This window comes from Dasypus novemcinctus, chromosome 2 (genome assembly GCF_030445035.2).
Source record: "Dasypus novemcinctus isolate mDasNov1 chromosome 2, mDasNov1.1.hap2, whole genome shotgun sequence".
Classification (NCBI taxonomy): domain Eukaryota; kingdom Metazoa; phylum Chordata; class Mammalia; order Cingulata; family Dasypodidae; genus Dasypus; species Dasypus novemcinctus.
The window spans coordinates 166,718,376-166,735,719 of record NC_080674.1 but is presented as its reverse complement, the minus strand read 5'-3'; the positions used below and the strand labels follow the sequence as shown (position 1 = coordinate 166,735,719).

General features: G+C 37.5%; 1 protein-coding gene across 2 annotated transcripts in view; it reads right to left on the bottom strand.

Annotated features, from left to right (window-relative positions):
• SGCD (sarcoglycan delta) overlaps positions 1 to 17,344 on the bottom strand; it is a 482,630-nt gene that overhangs the window by 79,953 nt on the left and 385,333 nt on the right. For both annotated transcript variants that reach the window (XM_058281332.1, XM_004466363.5), the window contains exon 6: positions 5,497 to 5,569. In XM_058281332.1, the coding sequence (XP_058137315.1) occupies positions 5,497 to 5,569 (73 nt within the window). The remainder of the gene's footprint in view (positions 1 to 5,496; positions 5,570 to 17,344) is intronic.

The following is a 17,344-nucleotide window of genomic DNA, read 5'->3' as shown; positions in this document are numbered from 1 at the left end:
AATGTATTTCCTTTGGGAAGCCTTACCTAACTCTTCCAGATAGACATTGTCATTCTCTGTGTTTTCTCTGACTTTGCACATATCTCCATTCTAGCATTATCACAATGCATTGAATGTTGGGTTAAATGTCTCCCTTGTTCCTCTTACCCATAAATTATCTGTGTAAATTTCTTTATCTCTACATTCCAAGTGTTTTTTGCACATATCTTGACATATATTAAGTGCCCAATAGGCACCCGGTAAACAGTTCCTGATCTGCTGTGAGTGGGATAACCAGGTACTGTCCTGGTCATAACTGTATGTAAAGTACGAGAACATCAGCACATTTGCTGAGTGAGGATGTGAAGAAATCTTTTATAAAGAACTTTTAGCTTCTTATTCTTTTGTAGTTCTCACAAACTTTGAGTGATATTTAGCGGAATTGATTTGGCTATATGAATACAGTGGTCTATATAACCACCTCCCTTTTTTCACATTAGCCATGGCCAAAGTCACGGAAATAAGATTTCACAGTCTATTTCCTGTTCTTATGGGACTGGAATCCTACAAGGAAACTTTACAGTTGAAAGGAATCCTTGGAGCAAGGTAGGCATTCAAAGTCATCCTCTGTTCTTACAGAAAATACATATGCAAAACTAAATGGCCTATTTCCTGTCTCAGATCATGAAGACCCTGAGATCAGGGATTTTTCCATTTGTCTTTATAGACTGCAAGGAAAAAAAAAACAGTGAAAAGCGAACATTTCATATATTCACATTTTAAGATTGTGAATCTATTAGCAACCATTTCTATTCAAGTTTAGATTTTAATTTTTTAAAGAGTGGGTATAGTGCCTTATATATTTTTAAGTATGGTGTTGAATCTAGAACAACATGTCATTATTTCAGAATTACCCTGGAAGGGTAATGTTTACTATCACTGCCTGAGATGGATATTTGGCACAGACCTTTGTAATGCTCCATTATTGTCTGGAAAGAAGCAACCCCCTTTTGTGATTTTGAGCTTAACCTTGGATTATTTACAAACATTTTAAGCAAGACTGCAAATATAGTAACTATAGTAATTCTGAAAAGAAATGTCATGAACCAAAAACTGTAGCAGACACAAAAGCTACCTGTCCTTTAGATGGGATTTTACAAAAGAAAGTACCAGGGGCCTCAAATTTCTTCTCATTAAAAAACAAACAAAAAACAATAAATGATGGAAGTTTGAGGAAACAAAATTTATCCCAAAAGAGAAGCTCTGAAAACATACCATTTTCTCAGGTTTGATTGTTTGGGTGAGGGACACGGATATTTAAATTTTGCTTGTGTATTTGTGAAAGTTGGTTTATCTATAGAACTCCAATTCTTTCCCTGTCCACTAATAACAAATAAGACTCAGCAAAATGTGGGGATAGAGCAGTAAAATACATACACACACGCACACACACAAAAAACATTGTACCATTACCACTGCAGTTTTAAAGATCCAAGTCAGGTCTCAACAAATATCTTTTCTGTTGAAACATTTTTTGTTTGGTTGATTGGTTTTTAAATTAGAGAAGTTGTAGGTTTACAGAACAATCATGTGTAAAATACAGGATACCATATACCACCCTATTATTAACACCTTGCTTTGGTTTCATTACAATTGATAAAAGCAGATTTTTATAATCGTACTGTTAGCTATAGTGCATGGTTTAAAACTTAGGGTTCACTTTTTGTGTTGTGCAGTTCAATGGATTTTTTAAACCTATTTTTAAATCTGTAAAACACTCAGGTGATAGTACTCTTTTAAACAAATTTTATGTAAAGTATAATAGTAGGGGGCTATAATGTTAATTTCTTAGTTTTGATAAGAATACCAAGGATGTTAGAGAAAAGTGGGCAAAGCATTAATGGCAACAATCTATAGGAGTTTTGCAACTCTTCTGTAAATTTTAAATTATTTCAAAATAAAAAGTTAAAAATAAGATAGTGGGATTAGCAGTTTGAGGGTAGAAGTGACCTGGCTTTTTACTGACAGCAGGGCTGTAGGATTAGCTCAAGACCTCAAGGTCAAGTTTGCAATAGGCACTTGAGTCCCAGTACAAATCTTTTTTCTTTCCCTTGTGCTGCCTCCAAAAAGTGAATTGCTTCTGTTTGACTTGAACACTGATCTCCATCTCCTTGTTCAAGTCCAGGGACCTCCCTTAGTAGCGCTACTTTCCTAAGACTGGAAGACACACTAGCACAAATATGGTCAAGAAAAATGGTCCAACTCTAAAGTCAAAGGCCAGAGAGTAAGTCACCGCTTTCATTACTTATTAACTCAATAACCAAGGTCAATACCAATCGACAGCAAGAGAAAAATGTGGCACCATTAAATGACGCACATGAACATCCACAGAGGCACTGGTCTGGGATAATCTATCAACCACATTAGTTTATCTTTCCAATCAGTCTGAGCCTCTCCCACAAAGTACGACTTAAAAAAATCCAGGATGAAGGGGTTCAGTTACTGCATTTTAGACCCCTAACAGAGCCCAGGTTATCAAGCACCAGTGCAATTTGAATAACAGGGGCAAACAAATGAAATAGTTTCAGAATTACATATTAAAATATTCTCATGATTCATATAAGAAAATTTCATTTCTAGCCTCAATGAAATATGACCATAACTTTAGAATAAATGATGAAAATGTAGTAAGTATTTGATGCCGTTAATTATTTCATTGCACCAGAAATATGAGATTTACTTGTGAGCTTTGGGGGATTAATTTTTTAAGGCAAATTCCAGAGTTTCCCATACATGTGCACAGAGGACTATGACTATGTCAACAGCATTGTATGATCAAATACTCTGTTCTATGTTCTTCAGGGTATGTATCTTTAACAAGGGCTGATGCATGAAAGTTTGCTTTTAGTTTTGGTTGTTTTTGCTACAGAAAATTCTCTGATTAAAGCCAAGTTAGGCTAACTCTTTAATTTTATATTTCTCAGGTCTTCCAGGAAAGAGAGATTGTTCCCTAGAAAAAAAAGCCGTACTGTATTTAGAGTTTGGCTTGTTTTAGATAGGTCCTTTCTTTGGTCTTACCAGTACTAATTTAAATCCATTCTGGAAGAAATTTACACCTAAGGTAAACTTTGAAAAGAAAGGGAACCAGGCCACCTATGAACTTGTCTTACAAAAGCTGTGACATCAAAAACATGAGGATTCATTGAACTCTCCGAGAATGAGTTCTTGCAACCCCCAAACAGAGGGTTCCTTGGGTAGATTTGTATTAAATATGCCAGCTTCAGTACTTTTGGCAGATTGAGTTATGTACCCCAGAAAAAACAAAACAAAACAAAACATGTTGTTGATTTTAATCCATTCCTGTGAGCATGAGCTCATGATAACTGGGACCTTTTGAAGATGTTATTTTAGTTCAGGTGTAGCCAATGAAACAGAATAGATCTTAACCTTTTCACTGGGGGCCTTATAGAAAAAAAGCCACAGAGAGAAGCAGGAAGTTGGAAGTCAAGAGAACCAGATGAGAAAGCAGAGGACATTAACATAGGACAGGAAAGCCAAGACACCCAAGGATTCCTGAACAGCCAAAACACTTCTGGTCCTGGGAGGCAGTAAGCCTTCTAGCCTCTGAAAACATGATCCAATACGTTCTTGTTGTTAAGCCAACCCATTGTATTTGTCATGGCATGCAGGAAACTATGACAGTACCTTATATGAAACACAGGGTCTAGTTGCCAGACAGCCATGTAACTTCTGACACATGAAAGCCCTACTGAAAACAGTCATGCTGGTAAAATGTAAGACTTTTAGTATGGTGTATGGTCTTAAAATATAGCCCACTGTACACGTTATTTTACTATGAGAAGGTTCTCATTTCCCACCAATTATTCTCTTCCTTCAGCCCAATTTATTTCCCTACGTTTATAAAGATTCACAGGTTTTGCAAGAATGCTATGGGATTCATAATGAGGTGATATATTTTCCACTTACTAAGAACACGTTTCTGTTTAGGGTAATACAAGTCCCAACATGACTACTGCCATTTTAGCAAAGCGTAGGTCTTGGGATACACCATGAAAGAGTAGATATGACTTGTGCAATGCAAATGTATTTGCTATGTTTGAGGTCTATTATGAAATAGTCAATGCTATTTATGGTCATTTGGTGATTTATGGTTTAGTTGGTGTATTAGTCAGCCAAAGGGGTGCTGATGCAAAATACCAGAAATCTGCTGGCTTTTATAAAGGTATTTATTTGGGGTAGGAGCTTATAGATACCAGGCCATAAAGCATAAGTTACTTCCCTCACCAAAGTCTATTTCCACTTTGGAGCAAGATGGCTGCTGATGTCTGTGAGGGTTCAGGCTTTCTGGGTTCCTCTGGACTCAGCTCCTCTGTTTTCTCCACAAGGTCAGCTATAGACTATGAGCTTCTCTAGACTTTGCCTCTCTCCACAAGGTCAGCTGTAGACTATCAGGCAAACAGCTCTGTCTCTCTCCCTGAGGCTCCAGCTTAAGCATCAAACTCCAACATCAAAACCCCAACATTAAAAGCCCTTGCATCAAAAGCTCCAACTCTGTCCTTTGCCATGTCTTTTATCTGTGAGTCCCCACCCATCAAGGGTGGGTGGGAACTCAACGCCCTAATGACTTGGCCCAGTCAAAGTCCTAATCATAACTCAATCACGCCTAGTAATAGACCAGATTACAAACATAGTCTAAAATCTATTCTTGAAATTCATAACCATATCAAACCAAACTACAGTTGGTTTTAGTTAAAAGAAATACCAGAAAGGAGGAAAGCTACTATTCACTGAATTCCTCACTGCTATAATGATACAGTAAAAATTTCAATTATTTTTATCAACATATCATTTTATATATATTTTTGGGAGGATGGGGAATGGTTTTCAGGCCATTTATCTATCTATCTATCTATCTATCTATCTATCTATCTATCTATCTATCTATCTATCTATCTATCATTGCTCTTTTTTGTTTTCCATAGTTGTTGGTGGTGAGAATCCAGCACCTCAGAGTCCTCTGCTAAAGCAGTTCCCTTACAGAGATCTGAGATATAACACCAGAACAGGGCATATTTTCCCCACAGGAGGCAGTTCTAGCATGGCATCACCTCAAGAAATAGTACACTTTGTTCCATAGAAGAAAATTCTGTATTATATTTAGAATTCAGCCTCTATTTGAGAGCACTTTTCTTTGTACTGATTGGCACTAATTAGTGACTAGTTCTATTTTACTATAGGATGCATATATTGCAAACAAATTAATTGCAAATCTTGCTATTACAAGGCTCATCATCTCTTCCCTTAGACTCTGAATCTTCCTAAATTCTCAGAGAAAGTTGTCCCTTGGTTGTAGTTTATTGTCACTCTAACCTGCCTTCTAGGCTATATATTCATGCTGTGACACTGTTACATTGTTTGTTAAAACAAATCATCAATCAGTTGCACACAGAAAGGAAAACGCTACTAATTGACATAAACCAAGGTCATAAAATTTACCTTAGTTCCTTGAAGGGGTCTGCTCTGACATTGGGTGTTTCTATAGATTTAGGGAACACTGTGCCTTCTGCTCCTGTAAGGACAAAAGAAAAAAGCAAACACTTGTCACCAGCAGCATAATCGGCACAGTGAGTAGAGCTAAACACAATGAATTCTTTTCACAACCCAGTACACACATATTAAGCTACTGGCTTTAGGACTTCCAGAGAGGAAACATCAAATCAACTCATTCAAACCACCTATAAGTAAACAAGGAGCTTCTTTTGAAAGTGTCTTTGTTGAGATCAGAGTGAGGACATGACACAAGTTCCATCTTAAAAAAAAAAAAGATGTTTAGAAATGGCACCATCTAATTCTTGTCTCTCAAAAATTCTTAATAGTCACCTAACAGGAAATGTGAAAAAAGCAACAGTGGTTTAGATAGTAGAAGCACTGTAATTAAGCAAAAGTTTTTAAATAAAGTTCTTGAAAAGTTAAACCAAACAGAATACTATGGAAATCATTTGAAGGTCAACAAGTTTATTCTTTGAGTCTTAACATTGATCCCCGACCCAATCTAAACATTTAGCTCTTGACTTTCCTGTAAGGGTTTATCTTTACAACTTGTCAACACCAGCTGAATCTTTCCAGCCATAAAGATTGTTATTATCTGATTTGTTCGCTCCAAAGTGTTTCCAAACCATTTAAGCCTCAGTCTATCACACATAATTGCACTAGATATCAGTTTTTCAAATAAACTTAGATGATGCAGTATTCTGTACTTTAAAGTACAGGTGTTTATTTTTATACATTTATGTATTTCTTTGATGCTGCATGACAGCCAGAAGATCTTTCATTCATGTGTGAATTTCCAGAATCCTCTTGCATTGATAACATGTCTACAAATCCCCTATTGATCACAATTATTCCAAACCTAGATTTATTCTTGTTTCCTTAACTTTTGTAGCAAACTACAGAAATATTTAATCTTTTTCATATGAATGAGCCTACTGCAAGTAAAATCCAGAAAAAACACCTGGTCAACATTATATACTGTCAGTAAAGGAATGTCTTGTTGAATACCTGTTATCATAAAGTTAATATTTTGAGTGATTACTTTATACTAACCCCATCTTATATAATTCGCATGTACTAGCTTAGTCCCTGCAATAACCCACACAACCACAGCTGCAAAAGGCACTTACGATCTCTCTCAGGCCCTACACACACTAACTTTTCAACACCCCAACTTGCATCATTCCAGGTACATAAAAATGCACCCATAGTTTTCAATAAACACAACTTTTGATATAAATTTCATAAGAATGTTCATAGTTGTTTTGTTATGAATAACATTTAGTTTGTTCTTGTGATTCAAACTTTATTGTGCTGCCTGTAACAAAACAAGAATGGGTTGGATTATAGTCAACTACTGAGCATAATGTAGCTTTTGTTAAACATGTATTACATTTGATATAATATTCAGTATATAAATATATATATTACAATGTATTTTATGTCTTCATCAGTTTTTGTGGGTTTTTGAGATGTACCCAGGTGCTAGGTACTATGGAGTCTGCCTAAGGGATGAGATAGACATGCTAAAGTCATATAAGTGATGTATTGGAAGGTGGCCCCAGGCTCACTGAGACCCACGAGCACATCCTGTCACCTCTCCTTGACATCTTGAATGGCACCTACCTGTCACTACTTCAAATAGCAGGGACTCTCCTTTGAAATTCTTTGAGAAGCTTAGTTCATAGCCCTTTGAACCTTAATCTGAAAAATGTGATTAAAGGAACAATTATATGTTTCAGAAGAGGGACATGTATTTCTATTTGCTGTTTTTTCAGCTCTACATACCTGGAGGGCCTGGAGTGTGTCCTGTTCTCTTTAGGATTCCCACTGATTAGCACAGAGCTGGCAATCAACAAATATTTGTAAAATGACTTCAACACTCATTTCACACTGAGTCCCTACTTCTGGGATTTTTATTTGCCTATCATATAGTCATCCCATCTCTTCAACTAGATCTTTAGCTTTCTGAGGTCATTGATAAGGCCACACAAAGAATAGAGCCAGATTTGACTTTGTGTTTCTAAGGTTTCTACTAGACTCATTTCTTCTTGGTACTGCTGTTTCTGTGGGAGTAATAATTCATTGGCATAAAATTCCTCATACATTGATTTATATTTTTAATGAATGTCCAAAATCACAGTCCAAAAGTTGTGTTAATTCCACCTCTAAAATAAGAGTTTAGCTAATAAAAGAATGACAGACACACTTTAAAGTAGAATGAGAGGTGGGGCAAGATGGCATCTGACTAAGGTGATCTCTCCTGCAAAGGACTGGCTGAGTGGTGATAGAATCCTAGCAGAGCGGGCTGTTTCGGGAACCTACAAGCAGGAGGTGATCTGGAGACACTGAGACAAAATTAGCTCTTGCTCAAGGGAATTTAGCCAACAACAATGAAACAGAAAAAGAAGAACAAAGTGACAAAGAGACGACTTAACATGCATACAAAAACAACAACTGATTAAACCCTGAGAGAAGAAGCTAATCAACTGAATAAACTCAACAAGATAAAATGATGACCAGACAGCAACAAAAAACTACAAACCATACCAATAATAAGGAAAACATGACCCATTCCAATGAACAAACTGAAAACTAGGAAGAGGAGTGGAACATCAAACAACTAATTAATGCTCTCAAAACATATATCATGGATCAATTTAATGAAGTGAAGGAAAAGATTAATGATATTAAGAAAATACCTGGAGAGCATACAGAAGAAATTGTAGTCATACACAAAAAGATAACAGATATGATGGAGATGAACAGCACAATCCAAGAAACCAAAAATATACTCTCAGCAAATAACAGCAGATTTGAAGAGGCAGAGGAAAGAACTATTAATGTGGAAGCTGGTACATCTGAAATCTGAAATCAAGCAGATAGTAGAATTGATCGATAAAAAGATAGAAAAAATCCAGCAGGGACTTAGGGTCCTGAAAGACAACACAAAATGCACAACACATAGGCATTATAGGCACGAGAGAAGGAGAAGAGAAGGGAAAGGAGACAGAAGGGGTGTTGGAGGAAATAATGGCTGAAAACTTCCCAAACCTATTGAGGGAGATGCATGTTCATGTCCAGGAAGCACAACACACCCCAAACAGCATAAATCCCAACAGGCTTACTCCAAGACATATACTTGTCAAATTATCCAATGTGCAAGACAAAGAGAAAATACTAAAAGCATCAAGAGAAAAGAGAACCATCATGTACAAGGGAGGCTCATAAGATTAAGTGCTGATTTCCCATCTGAAACCATGGAGGCAAGAAGGGAGTGGTATGACATAGTCAAGGTATTAAAAGAAAAGAATTTCCAACCAAGAATACTCTATCCAGCAAAGCTAGCAATCAGAAATGATGGAGAGTTCAAAATATTCATAGATAAACAGAAATAAGAGGGTATGCCAACAAGAAACCTGCCCTTCAAGAAATACTAAAGGGAGTTCTTCAGGAGGAAAGAAAAAAACAGGAGAGACAGAGTTGGAGGAGAGTGTAAGAATAACTAAAACTACAAAAAGAGAAAAAAAAAATCAAACAACATATGACATATCAAATTCAAAGAAAATGTGGCTAATATAAGTAATTCCTTGAAAGTAATAACATTGAATGTCAATGGATTAAACTCACCTGTTTAGAGACACATATTGGAAGATTGAATGAGGAAATATGACCCATAAGAAACATATTTTACATCCAGGGATTCAATGAGATTGAAAGTGAATAGCTGGAAAACAATCTTACAGGCAAACAATAACCAAAATAGGGCAGGAGTAGCTATATTAATATTGGACAAAATAGACTTTAAATGGAAAACTATTCTGAGAGACAAAGATGGACACTACATATTAGTGAAAGTGATAATCTCTCAAAAAGAAAGAATAATCATATACATTTATGCCCCTAACAAGGGTACCTCCAAATATATTGGGGCAAACACTGGAAAAACTAAGGGAAAGAATAGATATCTCTGCAATTAGAGTGGGGGACTTTAACACACCACTATCACTGTTGGATAGAACATCTCAAAAGAGAATCAACATGTGGAGAAAGTGGTCACAGTAGTTGCTGAGGACAGGGAGAGGGAAGAAGAAATATGATATGGGGGCATTTTCAGGACTTGGAGTTGTCCTGGTTGGTATTGAAGGGACAGATGCTGGACTTTGTATGTCCTGCCATGGCCCACTGGGTGGACTGGGGGAGAGTGTAAACTACAATGTAAACCATTATCCATGTGGTGCAGCAGTGCTCCAAAATATATTCACCAAAGGCAATGAATATCCCATGATGATGAGAAAGGTTGTTGATGTGGGAGAAGTGGAGTGAGGGGGGTAGGGAGGTATATGGGGACTTCATATTTTTTAATGTAATATTTAAAAAAAATAAAGAGGGGTAAAAAAGAAGAAAAAAAAAGAAAATTCTTTTCATCAGCACATGAATCATTCTCCAGGATAGAATATATGTTGAGTCACAAAACAAGTCTCATTAAATTAAAAAAATTATTGAAAAAAAAAAGAGAATCAATAAAGAAACAAAGATTTTGACAATATATTAGAGGATCTGGATCTAATAGACATATACAGAACATTACACCCAATACAGCAGGATATACATTCTTCTCAAGTTCACATGGATCATTCTCCAGGATAGACCACATGCTAGACCACAGAGAAAGTCTCAATGAATTCAGAAAGATTGAAATCATACAAAATAATTTCTCTGACCACCTTGGAATGAAGCTGGAAATCTGCAAAGGCCAGGGACCCAGATTTGGCAGCAATATTGGAAGCTAAATAACACTCTTAGATAAACAGTGGGTCAAGGAGGAAATCTCAAATCAATATCTACCTTGAAATGAATGAAAATGATAGCACAACATATCAAAACTTATGGGATGCAGCAAAAGCAGTACTGAGAAGGAAAATTATAGCCATAAATTCATACATCAAAAAAGAAGAAAGAGCTAAAATTGAAGAAAGAACTGCACACTTGGAGGAATTAGTAAAAAAACAACAAATTAAACCCAAAGGAAGAAGAAAGGAAGAAATAACAAAGATCAGAGCAGAAGTAAATGAAATAGAAAATAAGAAAGCTCTTGAAAAAAAACAAACAAAACCAAGAGCTGGTTCTTTGAGAAGATCAATAAAATTGACAAACCCTTAGCTAGACTAACAAAGGAAAAAAGAGAGAAGATGCAAATATACAAAATAAGAAATAAGAAAGGGGATATGACCACTGACCCCACAGAAATAAACACTATCATAAGAGGATACTTTGAAAAACTGTATTCCAATAAGAAAGACAATTTGGAGGAAATGGACAAATTCCTAGAAACACATAAGCAGCCTATACTGACAAAAGAAGAAATCAATGATCTCAAACCAATCACAAGTAAAGAGATAGAATCAGTCATTAAAAACCTCCCAACTAAGAAGAGCCCTGGGCCAGATGGTTTCATAGATGAATTTTACCAAACATTCCAGAAATAACTAACACGAAACTTGCTTAAACTCTTCCAAAAAATTGAAATAGAAGGAACATTGCCTAACTCTTTTTATGATGCCAAAATTACCCTAATACCAAAGCTAAACAAAAACACCACAAGAAAGGAAAATTACAGACCAATCTCTCTAATGAGCCCAGATTTGAAAATCCTCAATAAAATACTTGCTAACTGTATTCAACAACACATTAAATGGATTATACACCACGGCCAAGTGGAGTCATTCCAGATATGCAAGGATGGTTCAACATAAGAACATCAATTAATGCAATACACCACATAAACAGATTGAAGGAAAAAAATCACATGATCATATCTATAGATGCAGAAAAAGCATTTGAAAAAATACAGCACCCTTTCTTGATAAAAACACTGCAAAAGATAGGAATAGAAAGAAACTTTCTGAACATGATAAAGGGTATATATGAAAAACCCACAGCTAACATCATTTACAATGGTGAAATCCTAAAATCTTTCCCTCTAAGATCAGGAACAAGACAAGGATGCTCACTATCACCCCTTCTATTTAACATTGTGTTAGAAGTACTTGCTTGAGGACCGAGGCAAGAACCAGATATAAAAGGGATCCAGACAGGAAAGGAAGAAATAAAAATTTCACTTTCTGCAGATGACATGATCCTATACATAGAGAGCCCTGAGAAGTCTACAACAAAGCTTCTAGAAGTTATAAATTAGTTCAGTAAAGTTGCAGGTTATAAGATCAATGCACAAAGATCAGTAGCATTTCTGTACACCAGTGAAGAGGAATCTGAGGAGGAAATCAAGAAGCAAATAAAATTTATAATAGTAAATTTAAAAAAAATCAAATACCTAGGAATAAATTTAACTAAAGATGTAGAAGACTTATACACAGAAAACTACACAATACTGTTCAAGAAGACCTAAATAAATGAATAATAATCCTTGTTCATGGATTAGAAGACTAAATATTAGTAAGAGGTCTATCCTACCAAAACTGATCTACAGATTCAATGCAATCCCAATAAAAATCAACACAGCATTTTTTAATGAACTAGAAAAATTAACTATGAAATTTATTTGGAAAGGAAAGAGACCTAGAATAGCCAAAGACATATGAAAAAGAAAAATGAAATGGGAGGAATCACACTACCTGACTTCAAAGCATATTACAAAGCTACAGTAGTGAAATGGCATGGTATTGGCACAAGGATAGACACTGACCAATGGAACCAAATTGAGAGTCCTGATATAGATCCTCATATATACAGTCATCTGATATTCAACAAGGCCACCAAGCCCACTCAACTGGGAGAGAATAGCCTGCTCAATAAATGGTGCCTAGAGAACTGGATAGCCATGGGCAAAAGAAGGAAAGAGGATTACTATCTCACATCTTATACAAAAATCAACTCAAGATGGATCAAAGACCTCAATATAAGAGCCAAGCCATAAAGAACTTAGAAAACAATGTAGGGAAGCATCTACAGGAACTTGTAATAGGAAATGGCTGCATGAATGTTCCACCCAAAGCATTAGCAGCAAAAGAACAAATAGATAAATGGGACTTCCTTAAAATTAAAGTGTTTTGCACCTCAAAGGAGTTTGTCAACAAAGTGAAAAGAAAGCCTACCCAATGGGAGAAAATATTTGGTAACCATATATCTGATAGGAGACTTATATCTTGCATATATAAAGGACCCCTATATCTCAAAAATAAAAAGACAAACAACCTATTTTAAAAATGGGCAAAAGATTTGAACAGATGCTTCTCCAAAGAAGAAATATAAATGGCTAAAAAGCACATGAAAAAATGCTCAAAATCACTAGCTATTAGGGAATTGCAAATCAAAACTACACTGAGATACCATCTTACTCCCATAAGACTGGCAGCTATCAAAAAAACAGAAGACTACACTTGCTGGAGAGGATGTGGAGGAATGGGAACACTCATTCTTATTGGTGGCAATGAAGAAGGATCCAGTCATTCTGGAGGACAGTTTGGCTGTTTCTCAAAAAGTTAGCTATAGACTTGCCATATGACCCAGCAATTCACTGCTGGGTATATACCCAGAAGAACTGAAAATAAGGACACAAATCAGTATTTGCATACCGATATTCATAGCAGCATTATTTATTACTTGCTAAAGTTGGAATCAACCCAAATGCCCATCAACAGATGAATGGATAAGTAAAATGTGGTATATACATACAATAGAATACTACTCAGCTATAAGAAGAATACAGTACAGTACATGTGATAACAAGGATGAATCTTGAGGACCTTATGTTGAGTGAAGCAAGCCAGTCATTGAAGGACAATACTACATGACCTCTCTGATATGAAATAAGCAAACCAAGCTGTCTCAGAGAGCTACAGACTGGAAGATAGGCTTAAAGGAATTTGGGAGGGAGAGGAAGTTTGCGAGCTGATGCCTACATGGCAGAAGTCTATGATAAGCTGGAGGTAAGTGTGTGTACAGGGAAGGGAAAAGATGGGGACATAGGGATACCTTTGGATAGGGTTTTGTAGACTTGAGAGGGGCTGGGGTTGGGAGGATGGGTCAGATGGCCCAAGGAATTGGGGGGAGGGTTGGGCTGAACAGATGAATATGGGATAATGTCAGGTATATGGTTGAAACTATAATGTTGAGAAAACTCTTTAGAAAATATAAGGAAGGATTATATGTTTAAGGTGCTTAATGGGGGGGGGGCATCTGGCACAGGGGTAGGTTTCTAGGGAGTGAGTGCTCATTTTGTCATAGTGTGTTATATCATTAGGTGGAGACCCATATAACCAGTGTGAAGGTCTACCCACATGCTGGGGGGACCTGATGTTCTCAAACAGAGGGAATTGTGTCTCTCGAAAGAATTGGTGGCTCCCAATGGGTTAGGGTAGTCTAGTATGTCAAGCCCTCAGCATCGTTGCAAGTATCTGTAAATCTGGTACTTCCAGTAGTGAAGATTGATGGTTACTGTGGGCCCTGAGGGGAGGGGGAGAGAGGTATAGCATGGACGGAAGCAGGGAACTGGGGGGCAATGGAAGTTCTCCACAAGATCATGCAATGATGGATATAGGACATGTTAACCTACACCAAAAACTTATACAAGTCTATAAGCTAAAATGTAAACCATAATGTAAAACATAAGGAAACTGAAAATTTAGAAATTTGTACAGTTTAAAATATAAACCATAATATAAACCAAATGGAACCATGTTTGATAGCTATGTTTCAAAATCTGTACATCAGCTGCAGCAAATATAACATGAACATGTAAAAAGATCTTTGCTGGGGAAGGGCAAAGGGTTTGATGTTGGATATATGGGAGTCCCCTATATTGTATATGTGAATTACTATGATTTAAAACTTTTTTTGAAGACAAAATAAAAAATTAGAAAGAAAAAAAAGAAAGGATGTAGACACCGAGGAAGCAATGTAAGAAAATACCTTGCCACTGTACATGCAGGGCAACACCTATTACAGTGATGAAAGGCAAAACATTAAAAACAAAGCCTTATAGTATTTTTCACTTTTTAATATACCAATTTATTTTTACTTTATTTTAGTGTTTCTAAATTAGTATGTATTCTATTTCTTATCTTTAAACTCATCACTATATTTCATTTTCATATTAATTGAATTTGGTAATATATTAGGCTTCATTGTTGAAGAAGTTTTGGACCACAGAGAGGTTCAACTATGCCAGGGGAGGAACACTGGTTTGGGGTGTTATTGATGGGGGGCACATGGGTGGGAGGGAGTTCTCCAGGGCATGTATATAGGGGACATAAAATTGTTCTGATTTATGTTGGGTATTTTCATAGTAGTTACAGTTAACTACTGTAGTTACGGACAACTGAGGGAGTGCTGAGTTCCTACCCAGGGGAGCTATGTCACATTCCCCAATGGAACAGCAATAATCCCCCAAGTGCAACGGCAAAGACCAACAAGGAAGGATGGTCCCATGATGAGCCCTTGATACTGATGACTATGCTTATGAGCGTGTGTGCTTGAAATATAAACTGGGCCTAGAGCTGCAGGGTGCCTAAGAGTTACCTCCTGAGAGCCTCTGTGTTGCTCAAATGTGGCCACTCTCTAAGCCAAATTCAGCATGTAAGTGCATTATCTTCTCCCCAGCATGGGACATGATTCCTGGGGATGAGCCTCCCTGTTGTCAAGGGATTACTACCAATCACTAACTGGTGATGCAACTAGAAAGAGACCTTGAATAAAAGGGTTTACCTAGACCAGCAGAATATCTCAGCCTACATGTAGGATCATATGTTAAAAACTGCTTTTTGACCTTGAATAAAAGGGGGGAATGGCAAAGACAAATGAGTTTTTATGGCTAAGAATCTTCAAAAAAGAGTCAGGAGGTCATCAGAGAGGTCATGCTTATGTACGCCTCAGCAGGACCCCAGAAACAGCCAAAGTGGATACAACCCTAGGTAGGCTATGGAGACCCACAGGGTATATGGTCATGGCAGATGGATTTGGAGTTCAGTGCCTTGTCAGTGGGCCCTACTTTGGAATTTGTGCTCCTGAGTGTGATGGAGCTGGACTCAGATGTGACCTTTCTACAAATGCCTCTTCAGTCACTTTTACTGAACCTGTGGTTGGCGCTAGGGATGGTGTATACTCAGGGGACTTGAATCTCTGGACTGCCCATGTGCCAGCTGGGCCCTGAGCCTCAGTAGAGTTGCAACTTCTACTCTCTTTTTCATTGGACTTACCCATGTTATCTAACAGGGAGGTAAAGATGGTCAGCCACCACACCAGGGAACCAAGAGTGCCTACAACTGCAAGCAGAATTGTATCCATCATCCATGTGGAATCTAAGCCTCCTCTTGATCTAGAGGTGGAGTGCACATCACCACCTCAGGGACCACAGAATAGAGGAATAAAATATGGATTAGAGTGGACTTACTGATATTATACTATAAAACTATTGTGATTAGTTATAGAAGAAATTGTAGCATTGAGTGGAGACAGTGGTTATGGCAGTTGCTGAGGGCAGGGAAAGGCAAGAAGAGATGTCATGTGGGGACATTTTCAGGACTTGGAGTTGTCCTAAATGATATTACAGGAACAGATGCTGGACATTATATATCCTGCCATAACCCACTGAATGTTCTGGGGGACAGTGTGAACTACAGGGTAAAGTATTATTCATGTGGTGCAGCAGTGCTCCAAAATGTGTTCACCAAGTGCGATGAGTGTGCCGCAGTGATGCAGGAGCTTGTTGGTGTGGAGGAGTGGGGTGCGGTGGTGCGGGGTATATGGGAACCTCTTATGTTTTTTAATGTAGCATTTTTTGTGATGTATGTATCTTCAAAAAAATATAATTTACAAAAATGATGGGGGTGGGGAAGTGGTCAGTGGGTTATATGGAACCTCTTTTTTTTAATGTAACATTCTGTGTGATCTATTAACTTTAATTTTAAAAATGTGAAAAAAAATAAGGTAGAATGAAGGGGAGTGGATGTTGCTCAAGGGGAGAGGATGCCTGCCTCCCACACGGGTGGTCCTGGGTTTGGTTCCTGATGCCTCCTAAAGAGAAAACCAACAGATAATGAGCTCAAACAATGAGCAAAAACAACACACAAACAGACGAAGGTGTCCGTGGAGGAGGGGCATAGAATGAAATCAAAAGGCTTGCGATCTCTTCCCCAGACCAAAGAATCTGCTTATCCTAAGGAGAAGATGATCAGGACTTAAAATACATGTGCAGTTAGGGCTCACATGGGCGGTGAGCACCAGAGCCAAGATTCACGTCCAGGCACCTGACTCGAGCTTTTGGCTGCCATGCCCTGGTGCTCATTTGCTCAGTGCCTGGCTGACATGGCTCCTTAGTCCCTGCTCAACACCACGTGTTCGATGGCAAACCATCTAAGACCAGAGGATTTAGGTGCTAACAGCTGGAGCAGGTAGATGTATTGACAGGTTGCTGATGTTGGAAGGAAAATGACAGAAGGGGATGGTAAAGTACTCATGCACCCACCTTCCAGGAAGATGTCCTTTGATTTCATTTTTCTAGACTTTGGCCACTGGGGCCCAGATATTATATACGTACTGGAGGCAGACTCAAGGGTATGACTTCCCAGGAAAAGATATCAAGCTTAGTCACTAGCTGAGTGACCTTAGGCAAAAAAATTCAATCTCTCTGATGCTGTTTCCTTCTCTGAAAAGAAGGCAGAATAATAGTACCTTAACCTTCATCTTTCTGCTCCTTATCTGAATCCTTCATGACTCTTTAAAAATAGACAAACAAACATTATTAAAGCACTTACAATGCCCTAGGAACTGTGCT